General features: G+C 41.9%; 1 protein-coding gene across 1 annotated transcript in view; it reads right to left on the bottom strand.

The window, feature by feature from the left end:
• The window catches only part of LOC122924670 (alcohol dehydrogenase 1-like), a 117594-nt gene extending 99897 nt beyond the window's left edge, over positions 1–17697 (bottom strand). Inside the window, exons 1-4 of the mRNA XM_044276005.1 lie at positions 17640–17697; positions 14408–14509; positions 5294–5435; positions 1487–1574 (exon numbers count right to left, since the gene is read on the bottom strand). Coding sequence (XP_044131940.1) covers positions 1487–1574; positions 5294–5435; positions 14408–14509; positions 17640–17657 — 350 coding nt within the window. The 5' untranslated portion in view covers positions 17658–17697. The remainder of the gene's footprint in view (positions 1–1486; positions 1575–5293; positions 5436–14407; positions 14510–17639) is intronic.
• Positions 17698–19083: the final 1386 nt, after the last annotated feature.

The following is a 19083-nucleotide window of genomic DNA, read 5'->3' as shown; positions in this document are numbered from 1 at the left end:
CTGTCATCTCAGCTTCTAACAACTAGTTATACATGACAGATTCCTGAAAAAACTGCCAGGTGTATACATTTCTTTCTACACCTAATAGGCTTATTGCCATACAAATTATATTCTTGCAAGTATTAAGAAATTGTCCCCTTTATTACTAGAAATCAGTTTCTATTTACTGTTTTAACTGAGCATCTCAGACAGTGCGTTATAGTCATCTTACTGAATGCACTGCAATATAATGGGTAGATACAGCAAATACATTTTACATCACTAATGTAATATCTAACCATGTTACTGAAGCCATTACTGCATCAAATTATCTAGTTCAAAGATATTTCACTGCAAAAAATTGCATTGCCACAAGCTGTGTGTTGTTATTACTTTCAATAATTTACCGCAATAATAAGGCAAACACCATTAACATAGCTGTGTTACTGAATGCGTTGTAAAGTGAGCGATTACTGCATCAGACTGGCTAGTTCAAAGACGCTTCACTGCAAAAAAATTGCATTATTACCATTGTAAATGCCAATGTGCAGCTTGTTTGTGGAAGGGGAGGGATTCGGGATATTTAATTGCATCTCGGTTTTTAAATTACAGAAAATAAAGTACTTTGCAAAAACAATCTCAATTTTTCTAGTACCAATTAATAATCTGTGTACCAAACCTATGACTTTTCATTTATATGCCTCATAATAAAATGTCTGGAAAATGGAAGACTGAAAAATGTCAGAAAAATAGTAGCAGCAGTAGCACCATCATCCATTCAGTAATAGTAGTGATGACATTTGTAGCCATGGTGGTGAGACTTTTTGTGCAACGTTGCATGTGTTAATCTTGTTAATATTAGAAAGCTTCCAAAATGAGAAATTGAATTTTCAAGAAGTTTGCTCTAACTTAAATGTATAGACTAGGAATTAATTTAAAGGAGTTATCAAGGAAATTATAATGATGACCTATGCTTAGGTTAAGTCATTATTATCACATCAGCTGGAATCCGAGTCCTGGCACTCCCACTGATCAGCTGGTTCACGGAGCTGGCACGCTCACCAGAGACCTATGGTGAGCAGAGATGACATCCGTCAACTTTCCAAGCACAGCTCCGTACATTGTACAGTGGTTGTGTTTGGTATTGCAGCTCAGCCCTATTCACTTTAATGGTGCTGAGCAGCCACAAGGCCACATGACTGATGCACAGTAACGTCACATGGCCTAGGAAGAAGCAACGGCACTTATGGAGCGCTGGCTTATTCTAACAGCTAATTGGTGGGGGTCTCAGATGTCAGACCCCGCTGATCTGATATTGATGACCTTTCCAGAGAATAGGTCATCAATATTAATTCCAGGATAACCCATTTAAGTTTAACTGTTTTACAACAGGCACAATGTCCCTGCCTCAGAAAATGGGCCCAACCATGAAATTCTCATTTTTGGACATTTGTTTTTACACACATAAAATATTGCATACATACATTTAAATAGACAAAATACGTACAAATCTTTGCTGCAGAAGTTACTCTCTGGATTTAGACAACATTTGCATTTTCCACATTGAGGAATAAACAGCGGTATGACTTTATCTCCTGCAATAAATACCAAGCGAACATTGAAACATAGGGCCCATTGAAAAGGGAGACCACAGATCCTGTTGGTCCTACTCCTTTCCTTTTTCTGAAATTAGTGCAAATAACGTATTTTAGATGGTTGTGCTTAGAATGAACGTATGAGCTTGTAGGAGAATCCAGCCCTATCCCAAATATTCCTCAAAACTCATGTCCACCACCCAGGCAACCCTCAGTCTAAACCTAAATCTAACTGCAACATAGAGAAGATCACACAGAAACCCAAACCCCTTCAAGACCAAACCCATTTTAATTTTTGCATTTTTGTTTTTCCCTTCCCACATTCCAAGAGCCGTAATTTTTTTAATTTTCCATTCACACAGTCATATGAGGGCCTATTTTTTGTGGTACAAGTAGTATTTTTTAATCAACATGTAAATATACTCCAGCTCACCTACCAGATTAGAATCCAGTGCACGGAGAGGGTAAAGTCAGGGCCAGAAAGCATCAGAAGAAAGAAATCCAGCCCTTGTTTAAAAATTGTTGTTGCGCTTCATTGATTATTCGTAGCAAAATAAGGCCTCATGCACACGACCATGCCGTTTTTTTGTGGTCCACAAACCGCAGATCTGCAAAAAATGGAAGCAGCCAGTGTGCCTTCCGCAATTTGCAGAACGGAACTATAGCTGTCAATATAATGCCTATTCTTGTACGCAAAGCACGGACAAGAATAGGACATGTTATATTTTCTTAGCAGGGCAGCGGAACGGAGAAACGGATGCGGACAGCACACAGAGTGCTGTCAGCATCTTTTGCGGCCCCATTAAAGTGAATAGGTCCGCATCCGAGCCGCCAAAACGTTGGCTCGGATGCGGATCCAAAAAACGGTCGTGTGCATGAGGCCTTAATCACAGGAACATGACACTCCACAATTGCATCTGTTAACGTATTTCAAACACAAGCTGTGTTCTTAATCGTAACCATTGTAATGTTTCTATGATTTTTTTTGCTATGAATAATCAATAAAGCACAATGAAGATGTTTAAACAAGTGCTGGATTTCCTTCTTCTGATGTATTTTTTAATGTTACCATTTATTTTGGGTTTTGACATTACGGCATTGAGGGTGTGCAAAAAATGACAAGATGTCCTTATTCTACGGGTCAATATGATTATGGCGATACCAAACTTGTATAGTTTTTATTTTGTTTTACTACTTTAAAAAAAAACATTTTCGGACATCCATAGCTTTTCTTGAATTTCCATCCATGGAGCCAGTGGCGTACCACCAATATAGGCAGACCACGCCTTTGCTATGGGGCCCGTGGCACAGGGGGGCCCAGAGCTCATGGAAGGTCCCGCCCCCTATGTATACTCTGCACAAGACACAGTTTTATCATGGGGTATTGAGGCGGCAGGTGGCCTGCCCACTTGTGTTCTCCCACTATGTCCAAGAACTGACCCTTTTCTACTTATCCCCTGGCGATGCAGAGTAAGGTCAACCAACCTAACCATCTCCCGTTAGCCCATAAATTCTATTGAACCACCTCCTGTTTGCCTATACATTCTATTGAATCTCCTCCCGTTTGCCCATACATTCTAGTAAACACCTCCCGTTTGCACATACATTCTAAACAACCTCCAATTTGCCCATACATTTTAAGCAAGAGAATTGAACGTGACTCCTCTAAGAGATAGGTGGTGCTCATTTTAAGGGGGGTAACAGTATTGATAGAAAACCACGGCACTCTGCAGAAATTTAATATCGATTTCTTATTTATGTCATTATTTTTGTTTTATTGTTTTAATCCATCCGCAAAAATAATCACTGGCCAACGTTTAGGTCCTACATAGACCTTGTTCACGGCCTTAGTTTCTTTAGTAATTTAGATGGCGGGTGGTGTCGCCATCCGCCATCTACATTACTACATTACTTAAGAAACTAAGGTCGTGAAAAAGGTCTATGTATGACCTAAACGTTGGCCAGTGATTATTTTTGCGGATGGATCAAAACAATGAAACAAAAATAATGAAATAAATAAGAAATCATTATAACATTTCTTCAGAGTGCCGTGGTTGCCCATACATTTTGTTAGGGGTCAGCGTGACTTCAGGACATGCGCAGTATTACAATCGGCACTACTACATAGTGAGGCATGGACCCGATTTCCCCTCAGATACCTACCTGTGTATGAATTTTGTGTAAGTACTTAGGTAATACATACGTTTCACTGATCTGCACATTTTTCTGAACTGACAGATGTTTATATTTGCTTATGTTTTTTTCTTGTACATTTATTTATGTACCTTCTGAGTCCTCTATGAGCCTAAAGGCCCCCCTCCCCCAGCTCATCATTCACATCACCCCCCTATAATGCCCCCCAAAATGCCTGAACACCTTACCTCATGCCCCAGCACCCGCATTGCTCCTGATGCCAGCACACCCGCCACTACCTCCCTCCCGTCACGCAGATGAAAACATCCAGCGACATGGGGGCGGTCAATAGCAGGCCACGATTTTTTATTGATACCATTTTGGAGTGTGTGTGACTTTTTGATCACATTTTATTATATTTTTGGGGGTAAAATGAGTGATGAAAACATGGCGCTGGTTGCAAAGGGGTTAAGATGTGGGGGATGGGCTATGTCAGGCTTTAGCACAGTGGACAGAGGCAGGAGTGATGTGTATGCGGGCTCCTGCCCTGCACTCGCTCAGCTGTACTCGCATACATATGGCGCCCTGTGTCCACCGTCCTGTGACCACTCTGCTGAAGCCTAACAAAGCCCATCTATGCCCGGCTTTACCAAAGCAGACAGGCAGGAGCAGGGATTTGTTTTTTAAGTTACTTTTTCATTGTTCTCCCTTAGTATTATATAAGTGATGAGCGGGAGAGGCCATATTCGATTTCACAATATTTTGCGAATATTCGATAAAATATTCATCAAAATCGAATATTCGTCATTATTCTATTTATCGCAAATAATATGCGATTTAATTATTTGCCTATTGTATAAGGGAACTTTCCTATTGGTTGGCTATCTAGAATTAATGAAGATAACGAATATAGCGCTATATTCTCTATATTCGTTAATTCTAGCAAGCCAATAGGAGAGTTGCCTATGGACAGCTCTAAGTTGGATTCACAATGCGAGAATATTAATTTGCTTATTTTTTGCAATAAATAGAATAATGACTCAGTATTCTATTTATTGCAAAAAATAGGCAAAGTAATAGTCTCGCATTGTGAATCCAACTTAGAGCCATCCATAGGCAACTCTCCTATTGGCTTGCTAGAATTAAACGAATATAGAGAATATAGCGCTATATTCGTTATCTTCATTGATTCTAGATAGCCAACCAATAGGAAAGTTCCCTTATACAATACGCGAATAATTAAATCGCATATTATTTGCGATAAATAGATTAATGATGAATATTTGATTTTGATGAATATTTAATCGAATATTCGCAAAATATTGCGAAATCGAATATGGCCTCTCCCGCTCATCACTTATATAATACTAAGGGAGAACAATGAAAAAGTTTAGAGCAAAGTAAAGTAACTATTTTATTTTTATAGAATTATACAATTATTCAATTGTAAAGATTTAAACATTTTTCTCATTTTAAATAAAAAATTGCATGACATCAGTAGCAGTTGCCCAACTCTCTGTATTGCTTTATACTATAACTATGTATGTACATAATAATTAAGTTACCCTCAGAAACGTTATTCTTACCTGGTTTAATGTCAGTTACACTTGACCCCACACTCTCCACTATCCCAGCACTTTCATGCCCTAATATAATTGGATATTTGACATTACTTAATGAGCCACGTAAAACATGTTCATCCGAACGGCAGATTGCTGTGGCTATAATCTGAAAAAAAACAAATGTTTTCATTTTAGGAAAATGTATACTGTATATGCTACAAAGGGCCCTTACAATATATTTTTTTATATCATACTATATGATGTCTGTTTTTTTTTTTTGTATATGTGATGACTAGTAGTGTTGAGCGAGCACCAAAGTGCTTGTGTGCTTGAGTAGAACACTTCACGATGTTCGGGTGTTCTACCGAGCACAACGGAAGTCAATGGGAGAACCCCAGGCACCCCCTGCTCTGAAGAGGAGAGGGTGTCGGCACTCTAGTTTGGCTTAGGAGTCCCTGCTCTAACTCCATATAAAGCTATATGAATAAATGGAGTCAGTGCTTGGGGACACCCCAGTGTATTTAAATCTAATTTAGCCTGTATTTCAGAAAATTTTCTGCCGGGATTCGAACTTATGACCTTCTGTATTAGAGGCAATAAAAAAATAAAAAATTTGAGACTTCTACTGTACTGTATTTCTACTGAGACCTATACAGTAGAAGTCTCATATTATTTTTTTAGTGACTGGCAATGCAGCTATATAATGTAGTGGCTAAAGTTCTAGGCTGTGATGCAGAAGCTGTGAGTTCAAATCCTGTCACAAACTTTTTCAGAAATAGACGCTAAACTTAATTTAAACATTATATATATATATATATATATATATATATATAATATATATATATATATATATATATATATATACAGTACAGACCAAAAGTTTGGACACACCTTCTCCTTCAAAGAGTTTTCTTTATTTTCATGACTATGAAAATTGTAGATTCACACTGAAGGCATCAAAACTATGAATTAACACATGTAGAATTATATACATAACAAAAAAGTGTGAAACAACTGAAAATATGTCATATTCTAGGTTCTTCAAAGTAGCCACCTTTTGCTTTGATTACTGCTTTGCACACTCTTGGCATTCTCTTGATGAGCTTCAAGAGGTAGTCACCTGAAATGGTCTTCCAACAGTCTTGAAGGAGTTCCCAGAGATGCTTAGCACTTGTTGGCCCTTTTGCCTTCACTCTGCGGTCCAGCTCACCCCAAATCATCTCGATTAGGTTCAGGTCCGGTGACTGTGGAGGCCAGGTCATCTGGCGCAGCACCCCATCACTCTCCTTCATGGTCAAATAGCCCTTACACAGCCTGGAGGTGTGTTTGGGGTCATTGTCCTGTTGAAAAATAAATGATGGTCCAACTAAACGCAAACCGGATGGAATAGCATGCCGCTGCAAGATGCTGTGGTAGCCATGCTGGTTCAGTATGCCTTAAATTTTGAATAAATCCCCAACAGTGTCACCAGCAAAGCACCCCCACACCATCACACCTCTTCCTCCATGCTTCACGGTGGGAACCAGGCATGTAGAGTCCATCCGTTCACCTTTTCTGCGTCGCACAAAGACACGGTGGTTGGAACCAAAGATCTCAAATTTGGACTCATTAGACCAAAGCACAGATTTCCACTGGTCTAATGTCCATTCCTTGTGTTCTTTAGCCCAAACAAGTCTCTTCTGCTTGTTGCCTGTCCTTAGCAGTGGTTTCCTAGCAGATATTCTACCATGAAGGCCTGATTCACACAGTCTCCTCTTAACAGTTGTTCTAGAGATGTGTCTGCTGCTAGAACTCTGTGTGGCATTGACCTGGTCTCTAATTAGAGCTGCTGTTAACCTGCGATTTCTGAGGCTGGTGACTCGGATGAACTTATCCTCCGCAGCAGAGGTGACTCTTGGTCTTCCTTTCCTGGGGCGGTCCGCATGTGAGCCAGTTTCTTTGTAGCGCTTGATGGTTTTTGTGACTGCACTTGGGGACACTTTCAAAGTTTTCCCAATTTTTCGGACTGACTGACCTTCATTTCTTAAAGTAATGATGGCCACTCGTTTTTCTTTACTTAGCTGCTTTTTTCTTGCCATAATACAAATTCTAAGTCTATTCAGTAGGAATATCAGCTGTGTATCCACCTGACTTCTCCACAACGCAACTGATGGCCCCAACCCCATTTATAAGGCAAGAAATCCCACTTATTAAACCTGACAGGGCACACCTGTAAAGTGAAAACCATTTCAGGTGACTACCTCTTGAAGCTCATCAAGAGAATGCCAAGAGTGTGCAAAGCAGTAATCAAAGCAAAAGGTGGCGACTTTGAAGAACCTAGAATATGACATATTTTCAGTTGTTTCATACTTTTTTGATAAGTATATAATTCCACATGTGTTAATTCATAGTTTTGATGCCTTCAGTGTGAATCTACAATTTTCATAGTCATGAAAATAAAGAAAACTCTTTGAATGAGAAGGTGTGTCCAAACTTTTGGTCTATACTGTATATATTCAGTAATGCTGCTAATCTGTACAGATGTAGTATGGTTAACACACAACCTCTCAAATGTATTAATTCATCCCGTAATCTTGAAACAAATGCCATTTAAAAAAAATAGCGTAACATTTAATTGCATTACGTTTACATAATTCATAATTCATAGTTTTGATGCCTTCAGTTTGAATCTACAATTTTCATAGTCATGAAAATAAAGAAAACTCTTTGAATGAGAAGGTGTGTCCAAACTTTTGGTCTGTACTGTATATATATATATATAAGTTTTTAGCCAGGAACCATCTTCATTACCACTTGTAAAGGACCAGTTTTTTAACATTCAGATGATAAACTGATTTCCTCCAAGGGTAATGCATATTCCAGCTGCAGACCCAGACAGAACAGCACGTATAATCACATAATGGCATCAAAATGTATAGGCTCACTTATAAAAACATACACAGATAATAAATGTTATGAGAATTGTTGTCCATTTCTCACAGCTCCCATAGTGTTTCCACTCGTAATAATACCTCCTATAGTCGCCCCAATATGCATAATCCCCCAGTAGTATTTATAAAGACCCGATGCAGTTCCCCCGTAGTTATAATGACCCCGTGTAGTGCACCATGTATGATAATGCCCACTGTAGTGCCAGTACATATAATGCACCCCCTGTAGTGGCCATATGTATAATGTCCCTTGTTTTATAATGCCCCCAGAAGTGCTCTGGCCTGTACTATATTGCCCCCTGTAGTGCCCTTGTAGTCCTCTGGCCTGTATTATAATGCTTCCACAGTATTGCCTCCTGTAGTATAATTCCCCCTGTATTATAAAGCCTTCTGTAGTGATCTTGCTTGTATTATAATGCTAACCCATAACACTTCCTGTTCTATAATTCCCCCTGTATTATAATGCCCCATGTAATGTTCCCTGTATTATAATGTCCCCGCCGGAAGTGCTAGCATCTAAAATGCATGTACACACACTGCCTGTAGTATAGTGCTCCAGTGAAGTGGTAATATAGTAAATATACAATGTTTCTCCCCCCCCTCCCTGTAGTGACCCTGTAGTATAATCTCTCCCTGTAGCAGTAGTATATATAAGACTCTCAACCTGTAGTATAATGCCACCCTATAGTGGCCCCCATGGACTAGTATATATAATGGTTGCCCCCTGTAAGTGTCCTGTAGCATAATGCATATATATATATATATATATATATATATAAAAATGGAAAACACCGCAGCACATCCATTGGTGAATGCGGTGTTTTCCATTTTTATATTATACACCTTGGTAAGGTGTTTGTTCCGCTGGCACCCAGTTTTTTCTACTTGGAGTGCTGCCCTGAATTATAGTTTTTTATATATATATATATATATATATATATATATATATATATTTTTTTTTTTTTTTTTTTGAGGGTAGCTTTCTTTCAGTAGATCATCCTCACAGATACAGCTTCAGGACACCAGGTTCAAGGTCCAAAAATGCATTTATTGTGGCACACCAGCAAAAATAGAACAACAAAACAATAATAAATAAACACCTTGTACATCTGGGCTCTACCTAAACACAGTCATATCCCTGACTCATCTAAAGCACCGTTCAGACATGGTCATCACATGAGACTTTCTTAGCCAGAAGTCCAGCTCACTTCCAGGCTGTAACAAAGTCAGTCCAGGCTATCTCTTAGCCCCTGCTGAGACCACATTCACAGAGCCTCCAGGCTTCTGACCATGGGTAACACGCTCACTACTTACTGACACCCTGGGAGGTGTTTATGCCAGCCTGAGTACCTCCAGCTGCTCTCCCCTGTATCAGCACTTACTAACAAGCATCCGGAGCAGGCAGAACGGCTGGCAGCGTTACGTCACTCACTGACGTCGCGTGCCTGCTCCTCCCACTTTATGAATGAAGCAGGCGGAGCAGGTGAGTGACGTTACGCTGACAGCCACTCTGCCTGCTACGGATGCTCGTTAGTAAGTGCTGATACAGGGGAGAGCGCAACTTTAGTTAACGTTATTAAGAGGCTAAGGATTACTGTTTAGAAATACTGTTCTGAGAGGCTGGGCCCGGTGTATTGGGGGGCAATGTTATGGGGGGGAATCTGTGGATGACATATATATAGCAGTGTCATCCATAGATCTCCCCCATAACAGTGTCATCCACAGATCCTGCACCCCATAATAGTGCCATCCACAGATCCCCCACCCAGGGGCGTACACAGAAATCATTGGGCCCCATAGCAAGAATTTAAATTGGGCCCCCATGCCCGTTCCTAGTCCCTCCTACTATGCGCCCTGGCTCCTCTCACTACACTCCCTAACTTCTCCCCTGCCCCACCTCATGCAGAAGTATTTTGTTCTACAAAATGGCAGTACTCATGCCGGAACCCAACAGACCCATTAGGGTACTTTCACACTTGCGGCAGGACGGATCCGACAGGCTGTTCACCATGTCGGATCCATCCTGCGGCTATTTCGCCGTGCCGCTGGACCGCTGCTCCGTCCCCATTGACTTCATGGTGCACGGCGAAAGTCGCCGGACTAAAAAGTCAGACATGCAGTACCTTTTAGTCGGGCGGCTTTCGCCGTGCACCGCCATTCTGCGCCAGAGCTCCACCTCCGTTATAGTCAATGGGGACGGAGAGGCGGCGCGGCGGTCCGGCGGCACGGCGAAATAGCCGCAGGACGGATCCGACATGGTGAACAGCCTGTCGGATCCGTCCTGCCGCAAGTGTGAAAGTAGCCTTATAGAGAATGGGATCTGATAGGTCCCGGCGGTGTTCAGCATATATTGACAAGAATCTGGGGCGTTACATGATGTAATACCACCCAACTTTCCTGCTGTCCAGCATTGCACATGCGCATAGACATGAGAAAAGTTTGAGGAAGCGAGTGCCCCCCTTCCCCCATCCTCTGTGTCATGCAGGACAGCTGGGAGACACTGTCATTACTCGCTATCCTGCATGACACATGTGCAGAGACAGGAGTCTCTGGGAAAGCTGGGTGAACCCCTCCCCCTGCCTTTCCATGTTCTTATTATCTGCATTTATGCCTTGCAGGATAGCAGGAAATCTGAGTGACATCACATGATGTAATAGCACCCAGCTTTTCTGCTGTCCTGCATGGCACATGTGGAGAGACATGAGAATAGTCTGAGAAAGCTGAGTAACACAACTCCCACCTACCCTCGTATCATCTCCTGCCTCTGCACTTGTGCCATGCAGGACATCAGGAAAGCTGAGTCACATTACATAATAGCACCCAGCTTTCCTCCTGTTCTGAATGGCATATGTGCAGAGGAATAGCCTGGGAAAGCTGAGTGACACACACACACCTCTGCACTGTCCTCACCTACAAGCGGTCACTTACTTCATTACTGGTGGGGTAGTGGCAATCCACAGGAAATAGGAATCAGGCATAATGGAGCTAACAGGCGGGAGGCGGAGCTAGCTGACGGGAGGCGGGGCTAGCAGACGGGAGACAGTTAGGAAGATAGATGGGGGCGGGGACTCTCCTCCACTGCGGGCCCCCCTTCCTCACGGGCCCCATAGCAGCTGCGTGGTCTGCGTATATGGTAGGTACGCCACTGCCCCCACCCCATAATAGTGCCATCCACAGATGCCCTCCCCATAAAAGTGCCATCGACAGATCCCCCCACAACAGTACCATCGACAGATCCCCCCACATAACAGTGCCATCCACAGATCCCCCATAATAGTGTCATGCACAGACCACCATTAGTTCAAAACCCACCAAAAGAACACCTTTTGGTTAAAAATATTTTTTCCTTATTTTCCTCCTCAAAAACACTTGTTTAGAACAAGCCACTGCTTCTTTTGATACTGATGCAGGGCTCCAGACTAAAAAATTTAAGAGCCAAATTTAAAATACATATAATTACGGTATAATAATAAAAAAATAAAAAAACAGGTCTTACCTAGGGTTGTCACGATACCAAAATTTTGACTCGATTTTGATACCATAAAAAAGTATTGCGATACTAGATACCACGTTAAAAAAATGAAAACATCAAAAAAGCCCTGTGCATTACAGATTTTATGGAACGTCTGGACCATAATAGGACAGTCCTAACCTCATTTTTGTCTTTCACCGCATAGGAGATATTTTTCGGGTGTGGCAATATGTATTTTTTTTGTATCGTTTATATAATAAAATTGGGCAAGGGGGTGATTTAAACTTAATATCTTGGTGTATTTTATTTTTTTTTTACTTTTTATTTAATAACTATTTCCCCCCTTAGGGGCTAGAACCTGGGATCTTTCATCCCTTGTCCTATTCACCCTGATAGAGCTCTATCAGGGTGAATAGGACATTACACTCTCCCTGCAGCTCTGTGCATAGTACACACAGCACAGTGGGGGCCATCTCTTGCGGCTCTTCAGCGTACGGTGCCCCAGTGAACATTGAACAGATGCGTCCACTCTGGGGTTCACCTGAACCCCTACTTCTTTGGTGTAAGAGCGGCTCAGCTTCCAGTAGGGCCCCTTGGGTTTGTAGTAGGGGGGCTGTAGCCGGTAAGTGGGCCCATAGTTTGAGAAGAGCGGATAAGGAGGGTGCATGATCAGAGTCCTGCAAGGAGTAGGTGGGCTGCGCAGTTGCCCCTTATATCAGCCTGTTATACCAGGCTCGTTACTTTAACGACCGTCAGCCCTGCGGCCTTAACACCTTCACTGCCAGCCACAGTTGAGCCTCCCCAGCGTGGTGATATCTCTGCATCGTAGGCTGTACAAATGGCGGAGTGCTCCCTCATACAGCCGCACGTGCGCCAACCAATGGAACTGGTCACAATCGCACTTATCGGGCTCACACCAGAAAAGCCCCCCCACACACACACACACACTTCCCCAGAAAATAGGAAACTCGCACAGAGAGTTACGTAGGCGGGGGGATACTAGGCAGCGGCAGCCATTAGCAAGTGGTGAGGTGATCATCAGTCATCTCACCACTTGCTAATGTTAAGTATGTAAAGGGTTAATAGGAGCCCCGCGCTGGTCAAGACACTAAATATCCAGTGAACCATATATCTCTTTCAATAGTCCGTGCTTAGTAGGAGGGCAGGTTATCTCCTGGAGGTCATCTCCTACTAAGCACTGACTATTGAAAGAGATATGGATCACTGGCTTTTTAGTGTCTTGACCAGCGCGGGCTCCTATTAACCCTTTTCTTCCCTTATTAAGATAATTTTTGTGAGCCCAGGCAGGGAGCTCACACGGAGCGGCCCCCTGAGTGTTGTCACGGTTGTAAAGATAATAAGGATTAGCCTTTAGCAGCGGCAGCGCAGGGGTGACTGTGACTGTGGAATGTTAAGTATTCGCTTCTCAAGCTAACCTGTTCTGTGGAGCAGTCGGCATGGAGAGGGCTCCCTGTCTTCATGACTGAAGAGCAAGCTGCTACTGTGTTCAGCGCGGGAGAATGGAGGTGTGAGACGAGCAGCCAATGGCAGGGCAGCCTGTAGATACTATGACCAATCAGTAGCCTCCTCACTAATAACAGAGCTCTGTACTGTGCGGAGCTCTGTTATTGGATTGCTGTCTGCCTGCTGTATGAAATCCCGTTCTTCTTAAAGAGCAGCGGAGGTCTAGGCACCAATGGCGACAAGACTACAAAGTCTTGTTGCCATTTTGCCATTGTAGGTCGCATTTGCGACCATTTTGGTCGCCATCTGGAGCCCTGTGAAGTTTGTTTTTTTATTTTTTTCATTTTAAAAAGTACAAAGGTGCCTTTCTGGAGACATGATTTTTTATTTATTTTTTTCATTTCTAATGGCACCATGTAAGATTGCATGCAAGTAGTGGAAAACTGTAGAGAAAGTATGCACTTACTGTTATACCTGAGCGCCGCTCCGTTCTCCCGTTGTAGCCTCCGGTATCTTCATAGTTAGGCTCCACCCAGTTGAACCTGCCGGCGTATCATTCTCCCATGCTGTAGCGCTGGCCAATCGCAGCGCTCAGCTCATAGCCTGAGAGGCTTTCTTTTCTCTCAGGCTATGAGCTGAGCGCTGCGATTGGCCAGCGCTACCGCATGGGAGAATGAGACGCCGGCAGGTTCAACTGGGTGGAGCCTAACTATGAAGATACCGGAGGCTATAACGGGAGAACGGAGCGGCGCCCAGGTATAACAGTAAGTGCAGGGAGATCCCTGGGCGCCGCTCTCCATGTCTGTATAGTTAGTTTAGATGTTTTATTCTAGTGAAAGGTCCTCTTTAAATCCGCAAAAAGGTGGTCAATGATGCTTCTGTGAAGATGGCCATGATGGATCCATGTGTCCGTTGTTTGCTGTTTTGCCATTCGTGTTTCACTGACACTGCACAGCTGAATAATAATAATTCGAAACATCTCTTCCTAATGATCCGTGAAACACGGTTGCAACGCAGATGGCATAGACCCATAGATAATGGGCGTGATGGACAAAATAGAACATGCATCCTTGCTAAAAACACTGACCCATGGATCGTGGTAAAAAACTCATATGAATGGGTACATTTGCTGTCAATGGAGAACACGTACAGCATACGTACGTGGAACAGTGACGTGTGAATGAGGCTTTACAGTGGAAAAAGTTATAAAAACAGTGTCAGTGTCCTCCAGAGGTCTTTTAATGATTTAATAATAATAATTTTATAATTTACCTTGATGCGAACTTGGTGATCTTTTGGTGGTGCAACTTCAATATCCTCAATGCTTAGTGGTTTGTTGGGTCCCCAACACACTGCAGCCTTGCATTTTATAATCTAGGGAGGGAAAAAAAACATCATTTAGAATGATTTGCTTTGTGTTAAACAACATATTTAGAAAAATTCACAGTTTATGTCATTTATATTTATGTCACAGTGCATTGTACATCTATCCTTTTAACACCTTTGGCTTTTTAAAGATGGCACTTACTTGGGAGCTGAGGGGGCGCCATAGTCAGTGGGTGTCTGCGGTTTAACACCCACAGACATAACTCCGATCCCGCGCTTTTAAGAATAAAGAATAGGAAATCCATCAGGGCCTGGAATTTTGTTAACAGGGGAGTTTTTTTCAGCTGTTTGAAGTTCAGAAAACGTAAAAGGGGAATTTAGCTTGGCCACCTGAGTCGTATTCAGCCATGACTGTATGTGTTGTTTCCTCAAGGTTGTCTGAGCGGGGGTTAAAGTACTTTGAAGATTATATAACTGTTTGTAGTAGATGCAAAATTGCTCAGCAATAAAATCTGTTTTATGGACTAGCTGTGAGTCCGAAGATTTAATATGGGATATATGACGCAGCTTTTCTCTTATTAAGTTGAGAGAACATTAACTTTGAGGCTTTATTGCCATGGGCATAATATTTGTATTGGGTTGATAGAAAAAGTTTGGCAGTATTAGCATTTCATATGTTTTTTTCAGATTCGGATCTCAAGGCTTCCAGATGTTCCAAAGTGACAGCATTTAACGATCTTCTATGTTGCATTTCCAATCTTGAGATTCCTAATGTAAGCGCTGCAATTTTTTTTATTTATTTTTTTTGTATATGAGCCCAGAGCAATCAAGTGACCTCTAATGTTTTGTGAGCGTCCCAAAGCGACATCGGGACATATCTGCCGAAAATATACCTCCGACAGACCAGCCAATTTCGAAATGTGAGGGCTACACAATAGCGTCTCATTGAGTCTCCATCTATATTCTGCCTTAGGCATATTGGGTATAGTAAAGGAGATGATAACCGGAGCATGATCCGAAAGAAGAATATTGAGAAAACCCAATTACTAAGAGATTGTGTAGGAAGAAATATATAGTCCAGTCTATGGTACGACTGGTGGGCCGCTGAAAAGAAAGTGTAATCTTTTTCATTAGAGTGCATTGCCCTCCAGATATCTACTAAACCAAGTTGAGACAAAGCAGTATTTATTTTGTTCAAGGATATTTTTGATAATGTCGAGGAACCAGATGATGAATCTAGGTGAGGCACCAATGTAACATTGAGGTCACCGCCTAGAAAGGCTAAGTCTTCCGCAAAATCACCAAACTTGCCGATGGCGTCTGAGAGCCATGCGGCTTGGCCAGTGTTGGGAGCATAGACATTACCAACAGTAAACAGTTGAGGGCCTATTTTGCCTTTAACAAAGTTGAATCTACCATTCTGATCTTGTAACGTATCATGATACAAAAATAGGGTATTTTTATGAAAAGCAAAACTGACCCCTTTGGAGGCAGACGTGGGGGAAGGGTTGTGAAACCATTGATTATAGAGCAAGTGAGATAGCCTAGGAATGTGATTTGTGTGAAAATGGGTCTCCTGTAGTAGGGCTACTTGAACCTTTAGTTTATGTAAATGCTGACAAGCTTGACTCCTTTAGGTAGAAGCATTCAAACCCTTATTGTTATACGTGCAAATATGTAGGTTAGCCATATTCGGTGAAATATACAAATAGTACTATTTGCCATACCTGTTCCAGCGAGATGTGAAGTAGGCCAAGGAAAGGGTGTGGGGGGAGGGAATGAGGGGGGGGGGAGGCCCCACAAAAGGGAGTGGAGGGTGGGAGAAACAATTGCAACAGATAAACAGATAACGATTCTTAACAAATAAAGTCCAATTGATGGACATATGTACTTGGGGGAGGGTGTCAATCTTGGGTGCCCAAGAGACCCTTTGAGCCCACTATTGTGGGAAATAAATTTTAATTGAATAATCTATGCTGATAAATGCAAGGGGGAGAGCTGTAGTAGAAAGGAGACAGGAAGATAAAAAGGTGAGAGAGAAATAAAAAGGTGAGAAAGAAATAAGCTGCAGTATCGGCCACTGACACTAGGTGTCGCTCTATAACCACAAATCAGTAATATTGTGATTTACATGTGCGAATATAGCACATAGATCTCTGGAGCTTAGTTAACGCATATCTTTCTTTATTTCAGAGAGATCCTGCCTGTTGAGCAGTGGATGTGGCTTGTAACGGCAGTGCTGCTCCCATTCTACTTTGAAACAGCTGAACGGCAGGGATTTTGGCTGTTAGAACCCCACCACTCAGATATTGATGGGAAATAGTGGTACATTTATAGTTGAGTAACACATTACTGTACATTTTGTCACACAGATGATGTTGCAATTTTGCTACTTTTCAGGAAAAGAATTACAGGAAAGTTGAAGTTTTGCCTGTTTTACAAAAATGTTAGTAGAATATAACAGCAGAATCACAACCCATGGCTTCTCTCAATAAGCAACAGGATTTTTGACTAAGACTTCTTTCACACGGCCGTTGTGCTCCCGTGGCCGTATTGCTGCAAATCCAGAAATGCGGTGCGCTCCGAAATGGAAGCACAGAACGGAACCCCACGGAAGCACTACGGAGTGCTTCGGGCTCCGGTCCGTGCTTCAGTTCTGCAAAAAAATTTAACTTGTTTTATCTTTTTGCGGAATGGACGGATCACGGACCCATTCAAGATGCAATCCATTAATTCTCAGGTTCAGTCACGTTGGTCAAATTACAAAAAGTCAGTGTTCAGAACTATGGGCCGAATACTGAATTGTTGTTGACAAGTCCTGAAAGCTCCTGCTGAATTGTTTTCCTAACTAGAACTTGTGTAAAACAAACCTCTGAAATGAACATTGAATTTGCACGCAGTGTTTTTTTGTCTGGCAAATCCCAGAATATTTGTCAGGTAGGGGCTGGATCTCTGCTGGACCCAGAGAGCACTCAGATTACATATGGCAATAATGGATCTAGAGAGCTCCGGCAGGCTGTTGTTTTCTACAGCAGCCTACTAGCGGAGTGAAACAAGCTTTATAATTTAACTTTAAACTAATGGTTATGGACAACTACATTTTTAGGGTTTCAAGATGACTAGAATGTTCTGACTTATCTTTTGTTAATACATCATTTAGAATATGCTATGTACTTACTCTCCCAGCAGTTGCCATTTGATGCGTCCTTCTCTTCACAATTCTTGCTCACAAGTGTTAAATTTGACTAGCACTGTTCCTTTTATAAACGTTACTGATTAATCCTCCCATATTTCACCCTGACGTTAAAATGGCTAAATGCCTAAAGCTCCTCCCTAGGCAAATGGCTATAAATAAATAAGTAGAATTTATACAAAGAAGCCAGTATCACAGTTAATTGCTGTAATATATACCTACTACTTAAAATACTAATTACAGTAAACATGCCAAAGGAGCAACTACACAATCAAGTCACATTATTAGACCACCACGGTATACTTTTATTGTCGGCAGTAGGTAGCTGATGAAGATATTCATAGGCTGTCTGTGCACATATCTCTCGTTGCTCTCATGGTTAAAACGGGTTGCAAAAAGGGATGATTTTTTTTGCTTTCAGGCCAAGGATGACAGTATTTCTGAAACTGTGCAATTTTTGAATAGTTTGCATGCTGCTGTGGTGAAAGTGTATCATGAGTGGACAAAAGGCACCAATGTGAATAAGTGACTTACAAACTGCAGAGCATTGGATATGAGAGGTGAAACTCGGCTGTGAAGGTGCAAAAGGGCAAAAACATGTGGTGCAACTCAAATCAAAATTAACCAGGGGGCTAGCAAGCATGTGTCTAAAACAACAGTTCAGTGAACCTTACATCTTATGAGGCTTCAAAGCAGACAGATGGTCTACTAACAAAGTGGTAGTGGCAGAAAAGGTTTCAAATTTCCCAGAAGTATCAGTATTGGACCTCTGCTGTTTGGCAAAGGGTTGCCTATTTAGATGACTAATCTTTTCCACTTTATCGAACAGATGGATTTTGGGATGTCAGGCAAGAAACATCATTGAACAAACACCCTGAAACGACTTTCGGAAGAACACAAGCTGGATGTGGCAGCATTATGGTATGGGGAATGTTTTCGTGACATTCTCTAGGCCCACTCATGCATGTCAAAAGGCACACTCAATCAATTTGGGTATGAATCCATCCTTGCAGATCACATAAATCCATAAATGCTGATTGTCTTCTCTGGGGCAGATTCGATCTTCCAGTAAGACAATGCGACATGTCACATGGCTAGAAATGTCCAACATTGGTTGGAAGAGCATTCTCTGTTTTAGCTAACCTGTGGAAGGTTTCATAATTTCATAGTGCTAGTTCAACAGCCACTTGATCACAACTAATAGAGATGAGTAGGGTTGAGTGAACTTTAGGATTTTTGGACCCCGGAACTGAACCCGAACTTTTCAGTAAAAGTTCGGGTTAGGTGTTTGGCGATTTAATGGCGCTTTTTGAAAGGGAGGGATGGGATGCTGCTGCTGTGAGGAATAGGAAAGAATAGGAAAGAATCTTTAATCTGAAGTGCTTGTTAACCCAGCGATCTACCTAGATTTTATTTTGTCAGTGCAGTG

Source organism: Bufo gargarizans, chromosome 1 (genome assembly GCF_014858855.1).
Source record: "Bufo gargarizans isolate SCDJY-AF-19 chromosome 1, ASM1485885v1, whole genome shotgun sequence".
Lineage (NCBI taxonomy): Eukaryota > Metazoa > Chordata > Amphibia > Anura > Bufonidae > Bufo > Bufo gargarizans.
The sequence above is the reverse complement of the archived record's forward strand: the minus strand, read 5'-3'. Positions and strand labels throughout refer to the sequence as shown.